Source organism: Manis javanica, chromosome 2 (genome assembly GCF_040802235.1).
Source record: "Manis javanica isolate MJ-LG chromosome 2, MJ_LKY, whole genome shotgun sequence".
Lineage (NCBI taxonomy): Eukaryota > Metazoa > Chordata > Mammalia > Pholidota > Manidae > Manis > Manis javanica.
This window is the reverse complement of record NC_133157.1, coordinates 21,919,224-21,939,836: the sequence shown is the minus strand read 5'-3', so window position 1 is coordinate 21,939,836 and position 20,613 is coordinate 21,919,224. Positions and strand designations below refer to the sequence as shown.

Here is a 20,613-nt window from a genome sequence, read left to right as displayed (position 1 = left end):
GCATTCCACATTTGCCAGTACTGTTTATTAACATTAAAAACAAGTCACTGCTAATCAGATAAAATGGTTTCTCACTGTTTGAATTTGCATACCAGATTTGTGAGGTTGAGTATTTTCTCACATGGTAAGAATTCATTGTGTTTTGTTGGTGAGGAGAAATCAATGGCTGAGGGAAGTGCAGGGCAGTAAAGAGAACCACTAGGACCATCAAGCTCATTTTCATCTTTCCTACATTTCTCCACAGTGTTACAACGGATCTCATGCCGTATGTTGGAACAATTCTCCCAGAGGATTGAGGTGAGTTGATTGTAATTTTCCTATCCTAAACAAAATCTAGTGTTTGGCTTTACTTTCCAGAAGTCTGGGGAAGTCCTTATCCTGGTGGAAGTATAGTGATGGAGGCAGGTAAGCAGTAGGAGCTGAGGGGCAGCTCGGCTCTGCCTGGGTAACCTCAATTCTTTTTCGCAAGTAGGACCAGGAGCATAATTCTGGGGAACTTTTCCCATTTGCCTTTTTCCTTCCCTTTCCCTGTCCTCCTATTCTTATCTCATGTCTCCCAAAGCAGTGAGCTGTGGGATTATGACCCAGAAATGGGCTCTCTGTTAATCTTCCAGTTCTTGCATTGCCTATTCCAGCTGTGAGAAGAAATAAAGCACTTCATCTTGTGAACCAGGATCATAATGCTTTTTCCTCCATCCACTAAGCCGATGCCTACAGTTTTCCAAATGTTGGGAAAGGAATTAGCCAGGCTGCTCTCAGCACCGGGACAGCATTCTGTGTGAAGGGTTAATAGTTCAATAGTTAGATTAAATGAAAGGAAACCTTAATCGTTACACATATTGTAAAGAAGACAGAACTAAACGAAGGGTCTCCTTTATTGTAATTTCTCTTTACACTACATGTGATCTTGTATTGTGCCAATAGCATAGATGAGAGATCATTAATCCTCTTCATTATTCCCAGGCTACCTCACAAAATGGCACTATTCAGCAAAATATTATTTAGTAGCAAAATATATTTTAATTGAAAAATCATTTTAAGTAACTGATAAAAATGTGTCCCAGGAACTTTCTCAATAGATAGCAGAGTATGTACATTTTGTGAGAGTGGAGCAGCATCTATTTAATATATTTTTATGTAGAAAATACAGGCATATTTAAAAATGGAAACATGTAAGAAAGTATGTCACAAGGAATAACAAAATATAACACAAAATAAAAAGATAAACCCCAAAATAACAAGTTTAATAAACAAATAAGACCCAGCACCGTGTTGGAATTTCTTTGCATAAGTTCCAGGATGCCCAGGACTACCAGGAAGAGATGACCCAGCTTTTAGGAGAGCTGGCTGGCTGTTCAGTGGTTAAAACCCAATCCTCCTTTTCCTGGAACAAAAAACAAAGAGATTCGACAGGAAAGACTGAGCAGAAGCAGTAACAGCTCTTTTGTGGCTGATTAAAACAGGACTGAAAGTCTCAGCCACCTGGGCATGCATTAGCTGTGATCTGTGCAGGCAGAGAAAACCATACTCCAGCATGAGAGAGGGTGGGGCAGACACTGGCGAGAGGCCGCTGGAGGCTTTCAAGTCCTCAGGCTCGTTCTCCTGATGCTTGGCCACCACATATATTTGGGTTCCATGCACGGTCTCTCTATCGTCATAACAAATTCCTTCCTTTGCTTAGTTAGAGTTACAGTAAGAGAGTCTTAACTTCTACAGTCATCCTAGAAAACCTTGTAACGGTGAGAGGAGGCGTGACTTGCCCAGTCCTCTGGATTGAAGTTGACCTTCCCTTGAATGTGGGATATACCTATCAGCTCAATTTTCCATAATCGTTTTTTCTTTATCAAACATTTTCATTTTAAAAATCTAGATTTTGTTCTCTTTTTAATACACAGCATTTTTAGAGAAGCTATCTACCTTTCCCCTTGGTCAAGAAAGAGCTCCTATGGGAGTATTTTGATGTGAGGGAAGCACACAAACTCTGGGTTTCCTTTTCTAATCTGTAAGATGAAGGAGTTGAAATATAAAGTCTAAAACTAGGAATGTTATAAATACTTCCTGGTCCCTTGGAGTCACTGTCATTATTATTCCTTTTATCTTCTTTCCCCCCACCCACCCCCTCTCTCCCTCTCACTTCTTTTCTCTTCTCTCTTTTTTCCCCAGGAATCCATTCCAGTTTGACTCTCATTTTCTTAAATTCTTTCAACTCCATTTTCAGGTAGAATCATCTTTATCTTGGAAGCTTCTGAATGTACTTGTATAATCCAAATTTGCTCTTTGGGGCTCAATCTACTTTTTCTGTCTGCAGAGATGGCATGTACTCGAGATGATATGGTACGAGACAGATTTTTTTTTAAATTTGTAGTTAAATAGACCTTGTTTTTGCAAGATGACTTTGAAATTCCAATCAACATGAAAGGAAATGAAAAACAAGAGTTGTTCTCAGTTAACTGAACTTCCCTCTTTTTAAGATGAATATAGAAGTATCCATTGGTTTTTAATGATACCTATAAGATGGAAGTAAATGTACATAATACAAATCTAAGTGATGTAATGCAATAATGTATATTGGAAGAAGATACAGACTGGCAGTATTCCAACACTGCAAAATTTGTGAGGAAAATGTTTTAATATTGCAAATATTTTATCCATGGTATGATGCAATATCTCTGACATTTCCTGAGGTTTTAAATACTTTAAATCTTGAGAAAGAAAAACAAAGCTGGAGTCATCATATTCTCTGAGATCAAACTATATTACAAAACTATACTAATCAAAACAGTATGGTATTAGCATAAAAAAAAATAGATCAATGGAATAGAACAGAAAGTCCAGAAAGAAACCCATGCATATATGGTCAAGTCATTTATGACAAAGGAGCAATAATATACAATGGGGAAAGCTCAGTCTCTTCAATAAATGATGTTGGGAAAACTGGAGAACCATATGTGAAAGAATGAAATTGGACCAGTATCTTATATCATTCACAACAATTAACTCAAATTGAAGACATGACTGTAAAAGATGAAACAATAAAACTCTTAGGCAGTAAATTCCTTGACAAGAGCCTTGACAATGATTTTTCTAGATTTGACACCAAAAACAAAATAAATAAAATAAAAGATCAACAATTGGAACTCTATCAAACTAAAAAGCTTTTGTACAGTGAAGGAAACCTATGAAAAGACAACCTACTGAATGGGAGAATATGTTCACAAATGATATATCTGATAAGGCTTTGATATTCAAAATATATAAAGAATGCATACAACTCAACATCAAAAAAACCTAATAATCCAATTAAAAAATGGGCAGAGGAACTGAATAGATATTTTTCCAAGGAAGACATACAGATGGCCAACAGACACATGAAAAGATGTTCACATCTCTAATCATCAGGGAAATGCAAATCAAAACCACAGTGAGATATCACCTCACACAACTCAGAATGGCTAGTATCAAAATCACAAGAAATACTGAATGTTGGTGAGGATGTGGAGAAAAGGGAGCCCTTGTTCAATGATGGAATGTAAATTGGTGCAGCCACTACAGAAAGCAGTATGGGGGTTCCTCAGGAGATTAAAAATAGAAATATCATATGATCTAGCAACTCTACCTCTAGGTATTTACCCAAAGAAAATGAAAACACTAACTCGAAAAGATATATGCACCTCCATGTTCATTGCAGCATTATTTACAATAGCCAACATATGGAAACAACCTAACAGACAATTGATAAATGAAGGGATAAAGAAATATGGTATATAAATATAATGGAATATTATTCAGCCATAAAAAAGAATGAAATCTTGCCATTTGTGACACTATGGGTAGACCTTGAGGGTACTATGTGAAGTGAAATATGAAATAGAGAAAAACATTGTATCATCTCATTTATATGTATAGTCTTAAAAAACAGAAAACAAAAACTGCTCAGATAGAGAGAACAGACTGCTATTAGCCATAGGTGGGGAGTTGGGGGGTAGGGGAATGGGTGAGGTGTCAAAATGTACAAACCTCTTGTTATAAAATAAATGACTCATGGAGATGTAATGTACAGCATGGAGACTGTAGTTAAAACTGTACTGTGTATGTGAAAGTTGCTAAGAGAGTAAATCTTTAAAGTTCCCATCACATGAAAAAAATATTTTGTAACTGTATGGTGATGGATGTTAACTAGGCTTATTTTGGTGATTGTTTTGAATATACATACAAATATTGAATCATTATGTTGTACATCTTAAACTAATATAATGTATGTCAATTATAACTCAATAAAAAAAGCTTAAATTATTTTTTACTTATTTTCTTTTTGACTTAATTTTTACTTATTTTCCCTTTGACTTATTTTTGTGATAATTTTTTCTCAACTATATTCACTCAGTTAGAAATGAGGGAACAATTGACAGAACATATTTATACATATTTTCTTTTAGTCGATTAAATGCTGAAAATATATATTCACTAAAAATATAAAACAAAATTTTTGACAAAAGAATTTATCAATTTCAATACTATTTTTTATCATAATCAGGAATGCAAATGAACATCAGTGAAATGCACTGAGTTTATTATTTATTTTACATCTTTGCATATGAAGGATGCAATTTTCTGTTCAAGAGGGCAGGCAATTTATTTGCTTAATTAACACTTTTTTTCTTTGTTTTTGGTGGAAAAACATGGGATGCTTCCTGAATTTGCATGTCTTCCTTGTGCAGGGGCCATGATAACCTTAGTATTGTTTCAGTTGTAGTATATGTGCTGCTGAAGTGAGTACAAGTTTTATTTTTGAGATACTGTTTTATTTGTCAATTCTTACTCATTCTTCTTTGTATGGGCTTTAGTTCAAATTTAGAGAGTATCTTAAAATGGATATTTTTGGATACAAAATGCTTATGCTCGAACTAGAGATACCTTCTGGCTCTCAAAATAACTTGAATTTCAGTCTCTTTCATGTTACAGATAAACATTAGTCTTTGGTTGTCTTACCTAGAACAGTCATGTCCTGTCCAAGCAGAGAGACAATGGCATCGGTTTGGTCTGACGCATTTTCCACCATTCAGGCAGGGAGACTGGCAAACAGCTGGGAGGAAAATTCATGCATATTTACTTAATTAATACATAGCAATTCTGTATTATGAACTCAATGTGATTTTTCTTTTCTTTAATCTTTTTATTTGTGCAACCAATTTGACACATACTCTTTTGAACTGTAAATTTTTCATATGCTCAGATTGTAAATCTCTCCAGGGAGCTAGCACTGAATTCTGTGAATGACTGAGTCATTACATCAAACATCAACTCTTACAACAGTAAATCAGGCACATTGACTGTATAAAACAACAGACGATTGAAAAGCCCTTTGCGTTTGCTAGGAAACACATTTCAAGGTTTTTATCAGCTTTAGTTAGAATTACAGAACCTACAATGGAGTTAAAAATTAGCCACAGATGAAACCCTTAATGAACACCCAAAGATTTACTGTATAGACTTCTTTCTCAGTGTCATAACCAAACTTTCCATCTTCATGAACCTACTCTTGTGAATAAATAGAAAAAAAACCTAAGGATGCTAAAAACGAATGAGGACCTAATACCAGTAAGTTTAACATATCAAAGAGAAAGGAGAATTCCCAGGAGGAAGAACATAAAATGCCTGTCCAGAGAAGGCTGGCAATGGGAAATGTACAGGTGTCATCATTTCAGCCTCAGTGGGTCTTGGAAAGGTGTGCTTCCCCAGATGAAAAACTCACTTCTGGTGAGATACGAGTAAATGTCACTTCTTTAATCACTCATTCATAAAATGCAGGGAAAATGTCAGTATGCACCAGGTACTTGATAAGCACCCGGTGAGAAGAGAGAGGACAAGAAGTAGGACACCGTCTTTGCCCTGAGGAGCTCTCTTGGCAAGTGAACAGCAGGAGTGGCTCAATGGAATGCACAGATATGCAATATAATAAAAGGGAATTATGAAACCAAGCAGGATTAAAAATAGCGAAAAGAAAACCCAGTAATCTAAAACTAACTCTCCATAGATTCTGCTAATATAAAAAAAAAAAAAAAAGGTTCATTGAATGGTGGGCTCCAATGTGAAGTGTAAGACAGCTGCAAAGGCGCCTTTCAAGGTCATGTGCCAAAGAGCATCTATAAGTTGACACAGTTGTCAGCCCTCTTCATGTCATCTGCTCCGTTTTGCAGAATTAGAGAAAACATGCAGAGGGTCAGAAGAATTTTAATCTCTATGAAGCTAAATTACTAAATTGGTGATAACTATTTAGAAAGAACTCGAAATAGATGCAATTTAAGTTACAGTGAAAAAAATTCATCAAAGAGATGGTTCCTTTTCATGGATGACAGTAACAAACGATTGTTGACTGGTGACAAACATGTCTCCCTAACAAGTCTTGCCTTTCTCAAACACAGCACTTATGCCACTGTACTGTGAGGTCTAATTTCTTGATTATCAGTCTATTCCTGTCTCCACTAGATTATACGCCACTTGAGGGCAGGGATGTTTCTTTGTGATCCTTAGCTCCCCAGTACCTAGTACAGTGCTTACATACAGGTTTTCTGTAAATGACTCCTTTTCAGGAGCACAATGATTTTGCGAGGACTGACTGTATCAACTAATTAGCCATTATTTTCACTTCCCTGTCTCAAAGCTTAGCACTGTTCTCCTTCCCTGCACCCATGGGTGCCCCCAATGATCCATTCTGGGCCAGTGTCTCTTCTATGTTCTTCTGCACAGTCTTCTTTTTTTCCCCTTGAATGTTTTCCAGTGATGACTTAAATATCTGTAACTTCAATCTAGACGCATCTTCTGGGCACCTAACCATCTACCATCATCCAACTGTCCTGCAGACCTCTCCCTCTTACGTTTCACAGGCCCCTCCAACTCGGCATGTCCGTACTTACCTCCTTATCTATACCTTCAAACCTGCTCCTCTCGGATTTTCTAACTCAGTAAATGGCACCACCTTCCCCTCAGGGGCCCAAACTGGGCCATCAGTCTTGAACTCTTCTCAGATCTTTATTCCCACAATAAATCTATAATAAGTAGTACTGATGCACTTCTCAAACATCTCTTAAACCCATCCTTTTTTTATTATTATTTCTCCAGACTTCCTTACCTCTTGCTAATTCTGCTTTGCTAACTTCCTAACTGGTCTCCCTATTATAAGTCTTGCTTTCTGCTGTTTACTGTATTGCTCCCAAAACAATTTGTCTAAAAGAAAATGTGATCACATGATTTTCCTGCTTAAACCCTTTCAGTGGCTTTTGTTGCTCACAAGACATAATCCAGCACCTGGAACCTGCCAGGCAGTGCATTTCCTAACCTGGCTCTGTCCATCTTTAAGCCTGCATTTCCAGCCATATCTCTGTATTTCCTCTATGGCTCCAGCCATACTATGCTGAATACACCTGCCTTATACTTCCATGCCTTTGGTTAGAATGACCAACTTGAGAAAATCCTGAGACACTTTGGCACCCTTTTGTTTCACATCCGAGTCACACTCATCAGTTTCTTCTAGGGCTTCATAGAGCCAAGTCACCAGGAAAACAAGCCTACCTGTATGACAGCGAGACCCCGTCCAGCCAGGTGGGCAGTCACACTGATAAGGGGCCACACAGCGACCACCGTTCAGACAGGGAAGGATGCAGATTGCTAGAAAGGACACCACAAAGGATTTGATCAAAATACACACACTCAGTTATGTTTAAGCGTTCAAAAAACGTTTTCCGGGATGAGTGAAACCTCGCATGACCCATCAGCTAATCTTCCTGTATCTGTTGTGTTTATGAGCCAGTGTCACTGGGAAATGCAATCAGGAAGTCTGGCCCCTTAGCCTGGTGTAATGACTCTAATGCCAAAGGCTCTCTTTCAGAGAGAACATACCATAATCGATGTCCATTAAGTGGTTTGCTTTCTCTTCACAAACTAAGCAGAATGTTCTCCATTTATTATCGTTCCAAATTTCCATTTCAAATTACATAAAACGCTCTAACAGGGTTTGGCTATCTCAAGGCTCTCTTATTACCTTGAACTAACTGTGAAAATGGAAGTCAGGTGGTCTATTCTGTAGGCTGGTGTTGGCAACACATTAGTAGTGATGGGACAAGTCACCCTTTATTTCCTGTAGTTGAGGCCTGATGGTAACTCAATCAGCCCTCCCTACACCCCTCAGGGCAATCGTTCCTCTTAGAAATTCCTCAGTTCTTTAAAGAGGCATAGTCTATTGAAAAGGAGTAGCATTGTCTTTTGGTTCGCTACTCCAAGGGCGGGTCTCAAACCAAAAGCATCAGCATTAGCTAGGAGTTGCTTAGAAATGCAGAATCTCAGGTCCCAACCCAGATCTACTGAATCAGAATCTGCCCTTAACAACATCTCCCAGATGTCTGTATGTTTGCTAAAGCTTGGGCAGCCCTGGTCTGATGCAGGGGGACAGGCAGGGGCTCAGTGAGCTAAGCCAGGCCTGTGGTTAGGGCAACGCAGGGAAAATGTTCTTCCAGTCTTTAGACTCTTAGCGTTATAGCCATCAAGCTGTAACGGTAGATCTAAGTGGAAAGGAATGGCTGGGGAGAGGCGGAAAGACAAATGCACTCTCTCTTCTTAATCACTGCTCTGAGAACACCTGCTCTGGTGAGCTGTCAACAGCCCACATTTATTTCCATTTTCTATTTTCCTTTTTAGATTAGTTGAAATGATTACACTTAATCAGTTTTAGAGTTTCTTATAAAATGCACGTCCTCAGATAAAACTGAAAGAGACCAACAGCCACCACATTTATGATTCTTCATGTGACTGACATATGCCACTCCCAATGAAATATGAAATCATTTTGACCTCATATATATTTTTTAAGATACTGAAACAAAGGGTACTGTAGACATTAAAAAAACACTTAAAATCACTTGTTTACTTTCTCCTGGAAGTTCAAATTCATATTTTTATGAGACTCAAAATTCAATATTAATTCATCTAGCACTGTATAGATGTAGGAGTACCAATGGTCCTTATTTTCTTAATTGGGAAGAACTACCCTTAAAGAAAAAGAGTGAACAGTGGGCTGCAAATATTACCTGCAACTCACAATGTTATGCAATGCCATGAATTTATACCAACTGTAACCCTGAGGGCATAGTTCATAAAAGGCTGAGAAACCCTCCATCATAAACTCCTTTCCAAGAAGATTCCTGCAAATTCGTGCCACAAGGCATGTGGAGATAGCTCTGGGTGGGTCATGACAATGATATTTTCAAGGTCACAAATATTCCACATCTTCTGCAGCTAACTGGCATACTCAGATCAGCCCTAGGTTTTCTGTCTGGTCTGCTACAAGATTTAAGCACATGAATTGCTGCCACCAGTAAAGCCAGTTTCTAGAAATTCCCCTGAGTTGGCAGCTTCCAGGCAAATTATCAGGACTCAAAGTAAGATTTGAGGATGTAGCATGTAAGATTTCAGGACTGACTCACGTTCCTCACAGAGGCGCCCCATCCAGCCGTCCGGACAGGAGCACGCATTTGGGCGCTGGCAGATACCTCCGTTCTGACATGGGAATCGACAGACAGCTGGAAAAGAAGCAGGGTGGATCCTGAGTCTACGGAATTACAGAAAATAGGCTTGCTCATTTATATTTCATAATACTTCCTTGAGTCAGGCTCTAAGGAAGAGAAACAAAACTGAATGTCAACATTTGCTTGTGGATGAGCATGAGGGGCTCGGGAGGGGCATAGACAAGCTTGGAGAGCTCTGAGCACATGGCCATCAGAGTTTTAGTGATCTGGGGATTCAGGGCAGGAGGGGACAAGGTTGATAGTTGGTATGAATGACAGTCTCTTTTGACCTGGACAGGAGAAATGCCCTACCAGGAGATGGCCTTCACTAGCTTGCAGTTCTTGGCTGCCACCACTGTCCCTCCATATCTTATTGGAAGAGACAAACAGGCAAACCAATAAACACACCACCCTCATCTGACTTCTGACTTTAAGTGAAACCTGGGTTATTCCCGGAGGACGCCACGTCCTCAGTGGCCGTCTCTGACATCTCATGTGTTGGTGACCTCATTTGTCACTGCTGCTTGCAGACAACCTCTTTCCTACAACCCTTGTCTCTTTTGAGGTCCACGCCATTCATTCACTGGGCTCCTCAACACTCCCTGCCCCCATAAGTCATGAAACACTGGCTTTTTCACTCTAAATCCAAATCTGGTCATTGTCCATGTGGCCATACGAATAGCCCATCCAACAACTTGATTATTTTGTATTTCCTTGGCTATATCTGTCTTGTTCACTAGCATAGTTTCTGGCTTACAGCAACTATTTGTAGAATGAATGGTACAATCATTATGATTTGTAAAAAAAACCCCTCTATTTTATTCGAAAAGTGGAAGTTTTAAAGGTACATACTAGGATGTCTCATTATCTACAAGATTTAAGCACATGAATTGCTGCCACCAGTAAAGCCAGTTTCTAGAAATTCCCCTGAGTCGGCAGCTTCCAGGCAAATTATCAGGACTCAAAGGAAGATTTTGTATTTTGTAGAATTTTAAGCACAGAACCTTTTTGTTTCCCAGGAAGATTTTATTGAATACACACACAAGATTCATCTGTAAGTTTCTGAGTTCGATCCAGCAAGTGAAGAGGATGCAACGGTCCGGTGAACACGGAGTGCTCGTCAGCAGCTCCTAGATAGCCAGGGGGACTACGGGGTGGGCTCTGCTTCCCTGGGGCCACCAGTACCTATTGTCTCATACTCTGCCCAGGCTCAGGGGTCTGCTGAGGAGGGGTGAGTGTAACTAGAAACTGTGCTGAAACACCTGAGTGTCTAGGAGATGTCCTCCTGGCCCAGACCTGACAACGGCTCCCTGCAGCAGCCAGAGAACATTGCTGAGATCGGGAGAGAAGACTTGCCTGGGAAGCCATGTTTGACTCTGGAAGAAGCCATGAGCTGGGCCAGAGTTCTGTGTGTAAGCTTTTAAAATTCAAACCCGTAAAGTTAAAGAAAATGTCATAGATGTTAAGAGAGAATTTAAAGCCATGGAAAAAGAAAACAGCATGCTTATTAGCTGTTGGCCATATCACACTTCCATATACATTTCCCTATAGCTTCACTAAGAAATAACCATTCAAGTACTTCCTTACCTCTGCAAATAGGAGGTGATGTCCAGGTTCCATTCTCTAGACAAACACTCCTTAGGGAACCCTCCAACATGTACCCACTGTAACACGAGTAGGTGATCATGTCCCCGTACTGATAATGTACGCCTCGAGCAATCGCATTTTCTACGTGAGTCGGTGGACCACAGGAGATTTCTACAGGAAAACAAAACAGTGAAGCCTGTGCCACTAACTGAGCAGGGGATGAGAGAGAATGCAGTGTCGTCTCTAAGACGGAATTAATTTAAAGAGCAAAGATAAAATGCATAAAGGTAACCTTTTCACCTATATAGTTTCTAAAAGATACTAGGAACTAAAAGCATAATCTGCTGTGGTCTAGAAAAAGTAGACATGCAACATCACAGGTTTTGTCTTTTCATTTAAATGTTGAAGCTGTGCTATTTTATATGCAAGGCGAGAAGTCTACAGAAAACAAAGAATGTGCTCTTGTACCTGCCAAAAAAGCTGCTCGAGAGAATTTATGCTTATCAAATCAGAAGAGGAGAAGCATGGGGATTATTTGTAGTGTACCATTTTGGAGGAGAGATCACTACTTGCAGTACTCCATATTCCATCAAGGCTGTTTATTAGTGCCTAGAACAGTGCCTGGCATGCAAGTGACTCTCAATACACATTTGAAAAATGAGTAAATAAATGAATATTGTCTCTAGTCTATAGAAACTCAATTTACACGGCTTGAGGAGGTTTATGACATTCAAGGTCTCACATCAGTTTCCTTCTTTTCAAGGCTGTAAAGCAGTGCAAAGTGTGGGATTGAATGAAAATTCTCTTTTAAAAGCAACGTGTACTATATATTTAAACTAAAAAATCTATAACTGAAGGGCCCCCACCAGTAAGATGGCGAACTTCCGGCTTCTCTTCGGGGTCCTCAGTTCCCGCCGGCGCCACCTGAAGCCCAATCACCTCTCGCCCCCCTCCCAGTCCCAGCACCTAGCCAACAGCCAACAGCCCCGTAGAAGTAACACCACAATCACCCCATGCCCCTTCCTATATAACCCAGCACCTTTCCCTAATAAAGCGGATTTCTCCGGTGAATTGCTGCTGTGTGTCACTCCTTTCCTTTCATTGGTGCCGAAACCCGGGAGACAGGACACCCCAACTGGGCCCCGTCTTCCCCCCAACACCAGCAGCAGCTTGCCCTCGTCCTTTTTTTCCGGCGCTGGCTCCTCACACTCACCACTCCTCTCTGGCCTTTAGGTAAGTTTTCCCCCGGAGTGGGCCACTCTTCCCCGAGCTATCGCAGTGCCATTGACCGTGATCGGCCGGCAAGGCTCTAACGCTCGGGGACGAGGAGGGAATTCTCCCTGCCTCAGGCCTTCATGGCTGTGGTGGACCCTCAGGCCCCCCCTCCAACAGTCATAAATTGCTGCCTCCGGCCTTCACAGCTGCTGCAGACCCTCAGGCAGGTGACGACCCATACTTCCTAAGAAATTCCGACTCGTATACGAGTTTCCGCAGACCACCAAGGATCATCGGGGATGCCCTTTGTCTCCTTGTGGTCTGCTTCCAGTCCGAGGATTTCCATTCGTCTTCCCCCGTTTGTCTCCTTCTCTGTCCTTTAGCCATGAGAGCCTCCTCATCCCTCCCTGAAAGTTCACCTCTTGAATGCCTGCTTAAGCATCTGGCTACCCTCTCCCTGACATCTGATATAAAACCAAAACTTCTCCATAAATACTGCTCCCAAGATTGGCCAACATACCCCCTAGACAATAACAACCAATGGCCTGCAGGGGGAACTCTTGATCCTAACATCACTTGCGATCTCTTTAACTACTGCCAGCGCCTGAAAAAATGGAAGGAGATTCCCTATATCGAAGCTTTTCACCTCCTAGCTCAAAATCCCAGCCTCTGCACCATCTGTTCCCCGCCCCAAGTTCTCCTAGCCTGTAAGCCGTCTCCCTCCCCTCCCCACACTCCCAGTCCCTCTTCGATTACCTTTGACCCGGCCGAGGAGCCTCCGCCATACAGGCTTCCCCCTTCGGCCCCTCCCCCTCCTACAACCCTTCCACCCTCCATCACTGTCGCCGCTGCCTCCACCCCCACAGAAGCCTCCCATCCTCTCCCTTCTCCCTCCTCTTCTTCCTCCACCACCATCTCCTCCCCCACCTCACCAGCTCCGCCTCCATCCCCCTCACCTTCCCCCCTCCGGCAGATCGAGCCTGAGCCTTTCAGCCCCCCTCTAACTAGGTCCCAAGAGTCTCTTCTGTCTTTGCCCCCTCAGACTCGGTCCCGAGGGCCTCCCAAAATTATAACGTCTATGACCCCATCACCTGTTTCCCCCCAACAGACTGAGCCGGAACCCTTCAGTCCCCCTCAGACTCAGTCCCGAGGGCCTCCCAAAATTATTGCCCTCCTCCGGGAAGTAGCAGGATCCAAAGGCATCGTGCGCATTCACATCCCTTTCTCTTTAGGAGATATAGCCCAACTTGAGGAACGCCTAGGTTCCTTTTCCACTGATCCCACGACATACATCAAAGAGTTTCAATGGACCCTCCAGTCTTACAGCCTCACACATCATGACATTTTCATACTCCTGGCCAATACTCTCCTCCCTGAAGAGCGTAGATGAGTTTGGGACTTCGCCCAAACTCACGCTACCGAAACCCACAGGACTGACCCCACCTACCCCCCTGGCCCCACCGCAGTCCCCAAACAAGACCCACTCTGGGATTATAACACCGCCATGGGTCTCTGCTCTCGAGATATTTTTGCCTCCTGCTTAATAGCAGGTCTGAAATAGGCAGCTCGTAAAGTAGTCAATTTTCAAAAGCTTCAAGACATAATTCAAAAGAGGGATGAAACTCCCTCCGAGTTCTTAGACTCACTCAAGCCCTATTACAGTATACCAGCCTAGACCCAGAAACGCCTGATGGAAGACATGTCCTTATGACATACTTCCTAGCTCAAAGCTACCCCGACATTAAAGCTAAACTCAAAAAGTTAGAACAGGTCCCCACTACCCCACAGACTGAGATCCTAACAGTGGCCTTTAAAGTCTTCCAGAACCGGGAGGAGGAGAAAGAACGCCGTAAACAAAAGACTGATCAGGCCAATTTCCAAATGTTGGCCCAGCTGATAAAACCACAACCTGGGCCCCCCTCTACAAACAAGTCCCCTCCAGGAGCTTGTTTCAAGTGTGGAAAAGAGGGACATTGGTCAAGGGTGTGCCCCTCCCCCAGATCTCCTACCACCCCATGCCCCAGATGCCACAAAAAGGGCCACTGGGGGTCTGATTGCCCAACCACCTGAAGGAGAGGCTGGAGGAACAACCCCCATCCTAAGCCCGCCGTAGTGGGGCTGGCAGAGGAAGATTGACGGGGCCCAGGGGCTTCTTGCCCGACCATCTCCATCACCAAACAGGAGCCCAGGGTTACTTTAATAGTAGACAGTCGCCCCATCTCCTTCTTCCTAGATACAGGAGCCACCTTCTCGGTCTTGCGAGAATACCGGGGCCCTACCATGCCTGCCATTACTCCTATAGTCAGGGTAAGAGGTAAACAGATTTTCCCATTAAACCCCCCCCTTTTATGCACAATCCAAGACAATCCCATACCTTTCTCCCACTCCTTCCTGGTTATGCCCCAGTGTCCCATCCCTTTACTAGGATGGGACATCCTTTCTCTCCTCCACGTTTCCATAACTATATCCACTCCCACAGCCCCCAGTACTCCCTTTCTGATGGCCCTCATAGCCGACGATCCCCCTCTACCCAATGAAAGCTCCAGTTCCGCCCTCATACACCCTTTAAATCCCAAAGTTTGGGACATCTCAAGCCCCTCCGTGGCTCTATGTCCTCCTGCCTCTATCATATTACATGACCCCTCTCAGTATATCTGTCAGGCCCAATACCCCCTAACTACTTCAGTCCTCATAGGCCTCCAACCCATCATTCAAGATCTCTTAAACAAACATTACCTCAGACCCACTCACTCCCCATTTAATACTCCCATATTAGCTGTTAAAAAAAAACCAATGGATCTTTCTGCCTTGTCCAAGACCTTCGCCTCATCAACATGGCTGTTATCCCTATCCATCCCTTAGTTCCAAATCCATATACCCTTTTATCGCAGATCCCTGCCTCGGCATCCCACTTCTCAGTCCTAGATCTCAAGGACGCATTTTTCTCTATCCCTCTGGACCCCTTCTCCCAAGATTTTTTTGCCTTTACCTGGATGGACCCATACACAAGACATTCCGAACAACTCACTTGGACAGTTTTGTCACAAGGCTTCCGAGATAGTCCCCATATTTTTGGACAGGTCCTAGCTCAGGACCTCAAACAGTTTCATCATGATCACTCCAAGTCCACTTTATTACAATATCTAAACGATCTTCTACTCTGCAGTCCCTCGTGGGAACAGTCTCAACTTGACACTGCTTCCCTACTAAACCTTCTAGCTTCTAGAGGTTACCGAGTATCCCCCGTCAAAGCTCAAATCTCTTCCCCTTCTGTCACTTACCTTGGATTCCTTCTGTCTCAACAAAGAAAGTCCATTACCTTAGACAGAAAACAACTCCTCTCTGACCTGCCCATTCCCAAAACCAAGACAGAAATCCTTTCCTTTCTGGGCCTGGCTGGGTATTTTAGAGCGTGGATCCCTAACTTCTCCCTGTTGGCAAAACCCCTATACGACCTCAGCAAGGGCCCCCCTGAAGAACCATTATCATCCTCACCCCGACACTCCTTCATTAAGCTCCGTCAAGCCCTTGTGGAAGCCCCAGCTCTCCATCTTCCTGATTTGTCGAAACCCTTCTCATTATACATTCATGAGAGGTCCAGTCAAGCTCTAGGAGTCCTAGGCCAATATTATGGCCCATCCTTTGCCCCAGTAGCTTATCTCTCCAAGCAATTAGACCCCACAGTTTGGGGATGGGCCCCCTGCCTATGGGCATTAGCCGCTGGACAGCTCTTGCAGAAAGAAGCTCATAAACTAACATTTGGGGCACCCCTTACCATTCTGTCCCCACATCACCTAAAAGATCTCTTAACCTACGAAAGTTAACAGACTCTCCCTCCCTCCAGACTCCTGACCTTACTGTCCTCTTTCCTCCAAAATCCAGACATTTCTTTCCTCCCCTGCCAGCCCCTGAATCCGGCCACTCTTCTTCCTCTGCCCTACTCTCCTCATACTCCCTCGCATGATTGCCTGGAAGCCCTTCACAACTTCCTTCCATGCCACTTCACGATCTCCGAAGGAGCCCTCTCACACTCCGACCTCATCTGGTTTACTGATGGGTCCTCCTTTAACCATGAGGGCACCCACTACGCAGGATACGCAGTAGTCTCCCTTGAAGACATCATTGAGGCATGAGCCCTACCCCCCAGTACAACCAGTCAACAGGCCGAACTCATTGCAGCCACCAGAGCTTGCACTCTGGCCTGGGACACGTCTCTCACACTGTACACTGACTCCAAGTACGTATTCCACATTCTCTTGTCTCACATGGCAGTATGGAAAGAACGAGGCCTCCTCACCACAAAAGGAAATTCCATAACTAATTCAGCCTTAATTACTAAACTTCTAGAGGCTTCACAACTCCCACACCGACTAGGCATAGTTCACTGCAAATCACATCAAAAGGATGACTCCCCCATTGCAAGAGGTAACAACAAAGCCGACAGAGTAGCCCGGTCAGTTGCCCTATCAGAAGACACACCAGACAATAATCCGTCTGCCCTTGCAGTTTTAGCCTTATCACAAGACACCCTCTGTTCCCAGGACAAAGAGTCTCTCTTCCACTTCTTACACGATCTGTTCCATCCCAGCCCCCAATCCTTGATCCATTTTTTACAATCCTTTTTTTCTTTCTCTCCTGAAGATAAAACCCTACTTGACCAAATCACCCGCAAGTGCACCATCTGCCAACGCACTAATCCTAATACCCCCTCGAGGCCTGACCCTTCCCGGCTCATCAAGGAAGGGGTAATGTTCCCGCCACAGATTGGCAAATGGACTTCACTAACATGCTCCCTGTACGGCGTACCAGATACCTACCTGTGTTAGCAGATACATTTTCAGGATGGGTTGAAGCTTTCCCCACCACTAACAAACGAGCGTCCACAGTTGCCTCTCTCCTCCTCACCCCTCCAATCAGATAACGGCCCTGAGTTCACTGCCCAAATTATCCAGAACCTCTCCAAGTCGCTCTCGCTCCCCTGGCATTTACATTGTCCTTATTGACCACAGGCTTCGGGAAAAGTAGAAAGAACCAATAGGACTCTAAAGGACATCCTGACCAAACTATCTCTAGAACTACACCTTGACTGGGTTCGCTTACTTCCCTTAGCTCTACTCCGCATTCGAGCCCTCCCAAAGAAACCTTCCTTCTTGTCGCCCTTTGAGATCATGTACGGCCACCTGATTCTACACCGGGGCTCCCTTCCCACAAAGGACCAATTCCTCCCAATATAGCCCTTCCACTACTCTCTCTCCTCTGCACTGAATTGTGGAAATATCAGGATTGGCTCCTTCCTGATCCATCCACCTCCCAAAATCCTCCTGCCTTACAGCCCGGCCAACTAGTGTTTTATAAGCCACCAGAGGATTGGCCCTCTCTCACCCCGAAATGGGAGGGTCCACACCCAGTTATTCTCTGCACCCCCTCGGCCGCCAAGCTCTCACTGCCTGATAACTCTGTCACCCCTTGGATTCATATCTCCAGGTTGAAACCACATACCCAGGACCTACCTTCTCTGGACACCCAAGACCCATCAGTCACAATCCAGAGTCCTTCGGATACAGCCCAAGATGCTGTCTACTCTACCGCGCCTCATCCCTCTGACCCCTTAAAACTCCGCATCTCCCGTTCACCCCCTTTGCCATCCATACCCGAATCATGACTTTTTCCTCCTTTACCGCTCTCTCGCTTTTTTTCCTCATTCCTATTGTCTTCCCCACCACCCCAGCCTCCTTTGTATGGTGATTCAAAGTCAGACAAACTTACACACAGCATCAAACAAAAGTTACTGCCCTCATTGCCACATCAGACTGCCCTCTGGAAGGCTGCTCTGAGCCTTTGTACCTCCACTTTCCTCCCTCCACCGAAGTGTTCACTAGCAGCTACCCTTATTCTCCCTACCTCTGCTTCCTCTATGACCAAAGACAAGCCTATTGCAGGCGATGGCAAGACACCTACGGGGGATGCCCCTACTGGTCTTGCACCATTCACTACATGAGTAACTTCCAGTACCCACAGTATTACTCCTCCAACCGCTTCATGAAATATCCCAACAGCTCATTCTCCTTATCAATCCCAGATCCCTGGGACTCTCGATGGGCTGCCGGAGTCACAGCCTCAGTTTAGTATGGGGGGTCGTCGACCCCCCATGGTACCCTTCATATCTCTTGAGAGTATGTTCCCTCTCACTCCCAGATCTCCCAAGTTGCATCAGATATCGGACATTCCGAAAAAGTCATTATCCAAACTCTTGACGGCGCCTCTTCATCTTCTTATTCCTCCTACTCTTGGTTACAGCTCATTCAAGACACCACCATCTTTCTCAACCACACCCTCAACACCGCCAATTGTTTCTTGTGCGCATCACTACAGCGCCTGCTGCTGGCCGCTGTGCCCCTCAATATTTCCAACTACTCCTTCCATGCAGAAGGACAACCCCTCTGCCCCCTGGCAGACATACCCCTATGGGAGCCAGAATACGCAGAGAATCTCACCATCCACCACTGTGTAAACCCAACTCCACCCCCCTCCAGCGCACTTCACTGCCTCTCTATCTACACCCCTACCTCCGGCTCTAAGACTTTCATGCAACCGGGACACTTCTTTTGGTGTAATGGCAGTCTTTCCAACTCACTGCCTCCCAACTCCGATACACCCTGCATTCTCGTCACCCTAATCCCACAGCTTACATTTTACAGCATGGCAGAATTTCTTGAGCTCCAACCTCCCTTGCCCTCGTGCACAAAAAGGGCTGCTTTCCTTCCCATCATGGTCAGTAGCTCTTTAATCACCTCAGCCATTGGGGCAGGGTTTTTGGGAGGAGCCTTAGGTCACTGTCTATGGGCAATTAAAGATCTCAACGCCAAACTTGAGGGAGCCCTGACATCCACTGCCGATTCCCTAGCCTCTCTCCAAAGACAGGTCACTTCGCTAGCTAAAGTCACCCTTCAAAACCGGCGGGCCTTAGATCTGCTTACAGCTGAGAAGGGCGGCACCTGCGTCTTCCTCCAGGAAGAGTGCTGCTATTACATCAACGAATCCAGCATTGTAGAAACTGACATCACCAAACTCACTGACCTTGCCTCCAGCCTTCACTCTGCTTCCAATTCCAACCCATTCTCGTCAATACTAACAAACCCCCTCCTCACCTGGCTCTGGCCCATTGCAGGCCCCATAATAATTATTCTTCTCACCTGTCTCTTCTTACCCTGTATAATAAAGTTCATCAAATCCCAAGTCGGAAAAATTTCTAATCAAACTTTCAACCAGCTTTTACTCAGGAACTATCAGCTTCTGGCTACAGAAGATCCCTCACCCTCACGTAACCTCCTCACCACACGGTGAGACGGACCCCTCTCTCCGCTGAAAACTGTTCCTAGAAACAATGGCCACAGACGCCTGGCTCCTGGCACCCGTGTCCTCTTGGCACCATTGGAATCAACAAGTCCTCGACCTATGGTTACAGGGAACCTTCATTGATTTCCAACCTGAAGAAGTCCACATCTACTCGTCCTTACTGCGGGGAGTCCTATCAACCCTTTTCTCCCAATCCTCAAGCCCTTACTCCCTTCTCCGCCCCCGTTCAGTAGGAAGCAGTCAGAGAGAAAGCAACATCCACAACCCCATAGAGGAGAAAGGGGGGAATGAAGGGCCCCCACCAGTAAGATGGCGAACTTCCGGCTTCTCTTCGGGGTCCTCAGTTCCCGCCGGCACCACCTGAAGCCCAATCACCTCTCGCCCCCCTCCCAATCCCAGCACCTAGCCAATAGCCACCAGCCCCGTAGAAGTAACACCACAATCACCCCATGCCCTTCCTATATAACCAGCACCTTTCCCTAATAAAGCGGATTTCTCCGGTGAATTGCTCTGTGTGTTGCTCCTTTCCTTTCAATAACTAATTTTGCTTTGAGAATTTTACAAGAAGCCTGGAGATAACAAGTTATTCTGGCGTAGCTTGCACGACAAGGACTGGATTGGTGTCAGGACTCTAATTAGTATCCAGTTTGTGTTAAGTCTAACTTTTGAATGACTCTTCATGAACTGGCTTCTAAAATGTCACTTTGTGGTCATAATACTATTAAAAACCTGTCAGAGGGATGATCAATTTGTATGATCATTCTAAATTTTCTTTTCCTTCTGAGGTGGTTAAAAACATTAATTCGCCAGTCAGATGTCAAATATGTATTAATGCCTACGTGTGTGTCTGGAACTGGAAAGAAATACAAGAAGAAGACCCTTTCCTCTTGTTCAGACA

General features: G+C 44.0%; 1 protein-coding gene and 1 non-coding gene across 2 annotated transcripts in view; both read right to left on the bottom strand.

The window, feature by feature from the left end:
• Nucleotides 1-857: 857 nt before the first annotated feature.
• SVEP1 (sushi, von Willebrand factor type A, EGF and pentraxin domain containing 1) overlaps nucleotides 858-20,613 on the bottom strand; it is a 171,624-nt gene continuing 151,868 nt past the window's right edge. The window contains exons 44-48 of the mRNA XM_073226361.1: nucleotides 11,145-11,315; nucleotides 9,477-9,572; nucleotides 7,570-7,665; nucleotides 4,990-5,083; nucleotides 858-1,384 (exon numbers count right to left, since the gene is read on the bottom strand). Coding sequence (XP_073082462.1) covers nucleotides 1,363-1,384; nucleotides 4,990-5,083; nucleotides 7,570-7,665; nucleotides 9,477-9,572; nucleotides 11,145-11,315 — 479 coding nt within the window. The 3' untranslated portion in view covers nucleotides 858-1,362. The remainder of the gene's footprint in view (nucleotides 1,385-4,989; nucleotides 5,084-7,569; nucleotides 7,666-9,476; nucleotides 9,573-11,144; nucleotides 11,316-20,613) is intronic.
• LOC118966958 (U6 spliceosomal RNA) lies at nucleotides 4,674-4,777 on the bottom strand. The gene has a single exon (XR_005053714.1). It is a non-coding gene; the product is annotated as a U6 spliceosomal RNA (small nuclear RNA).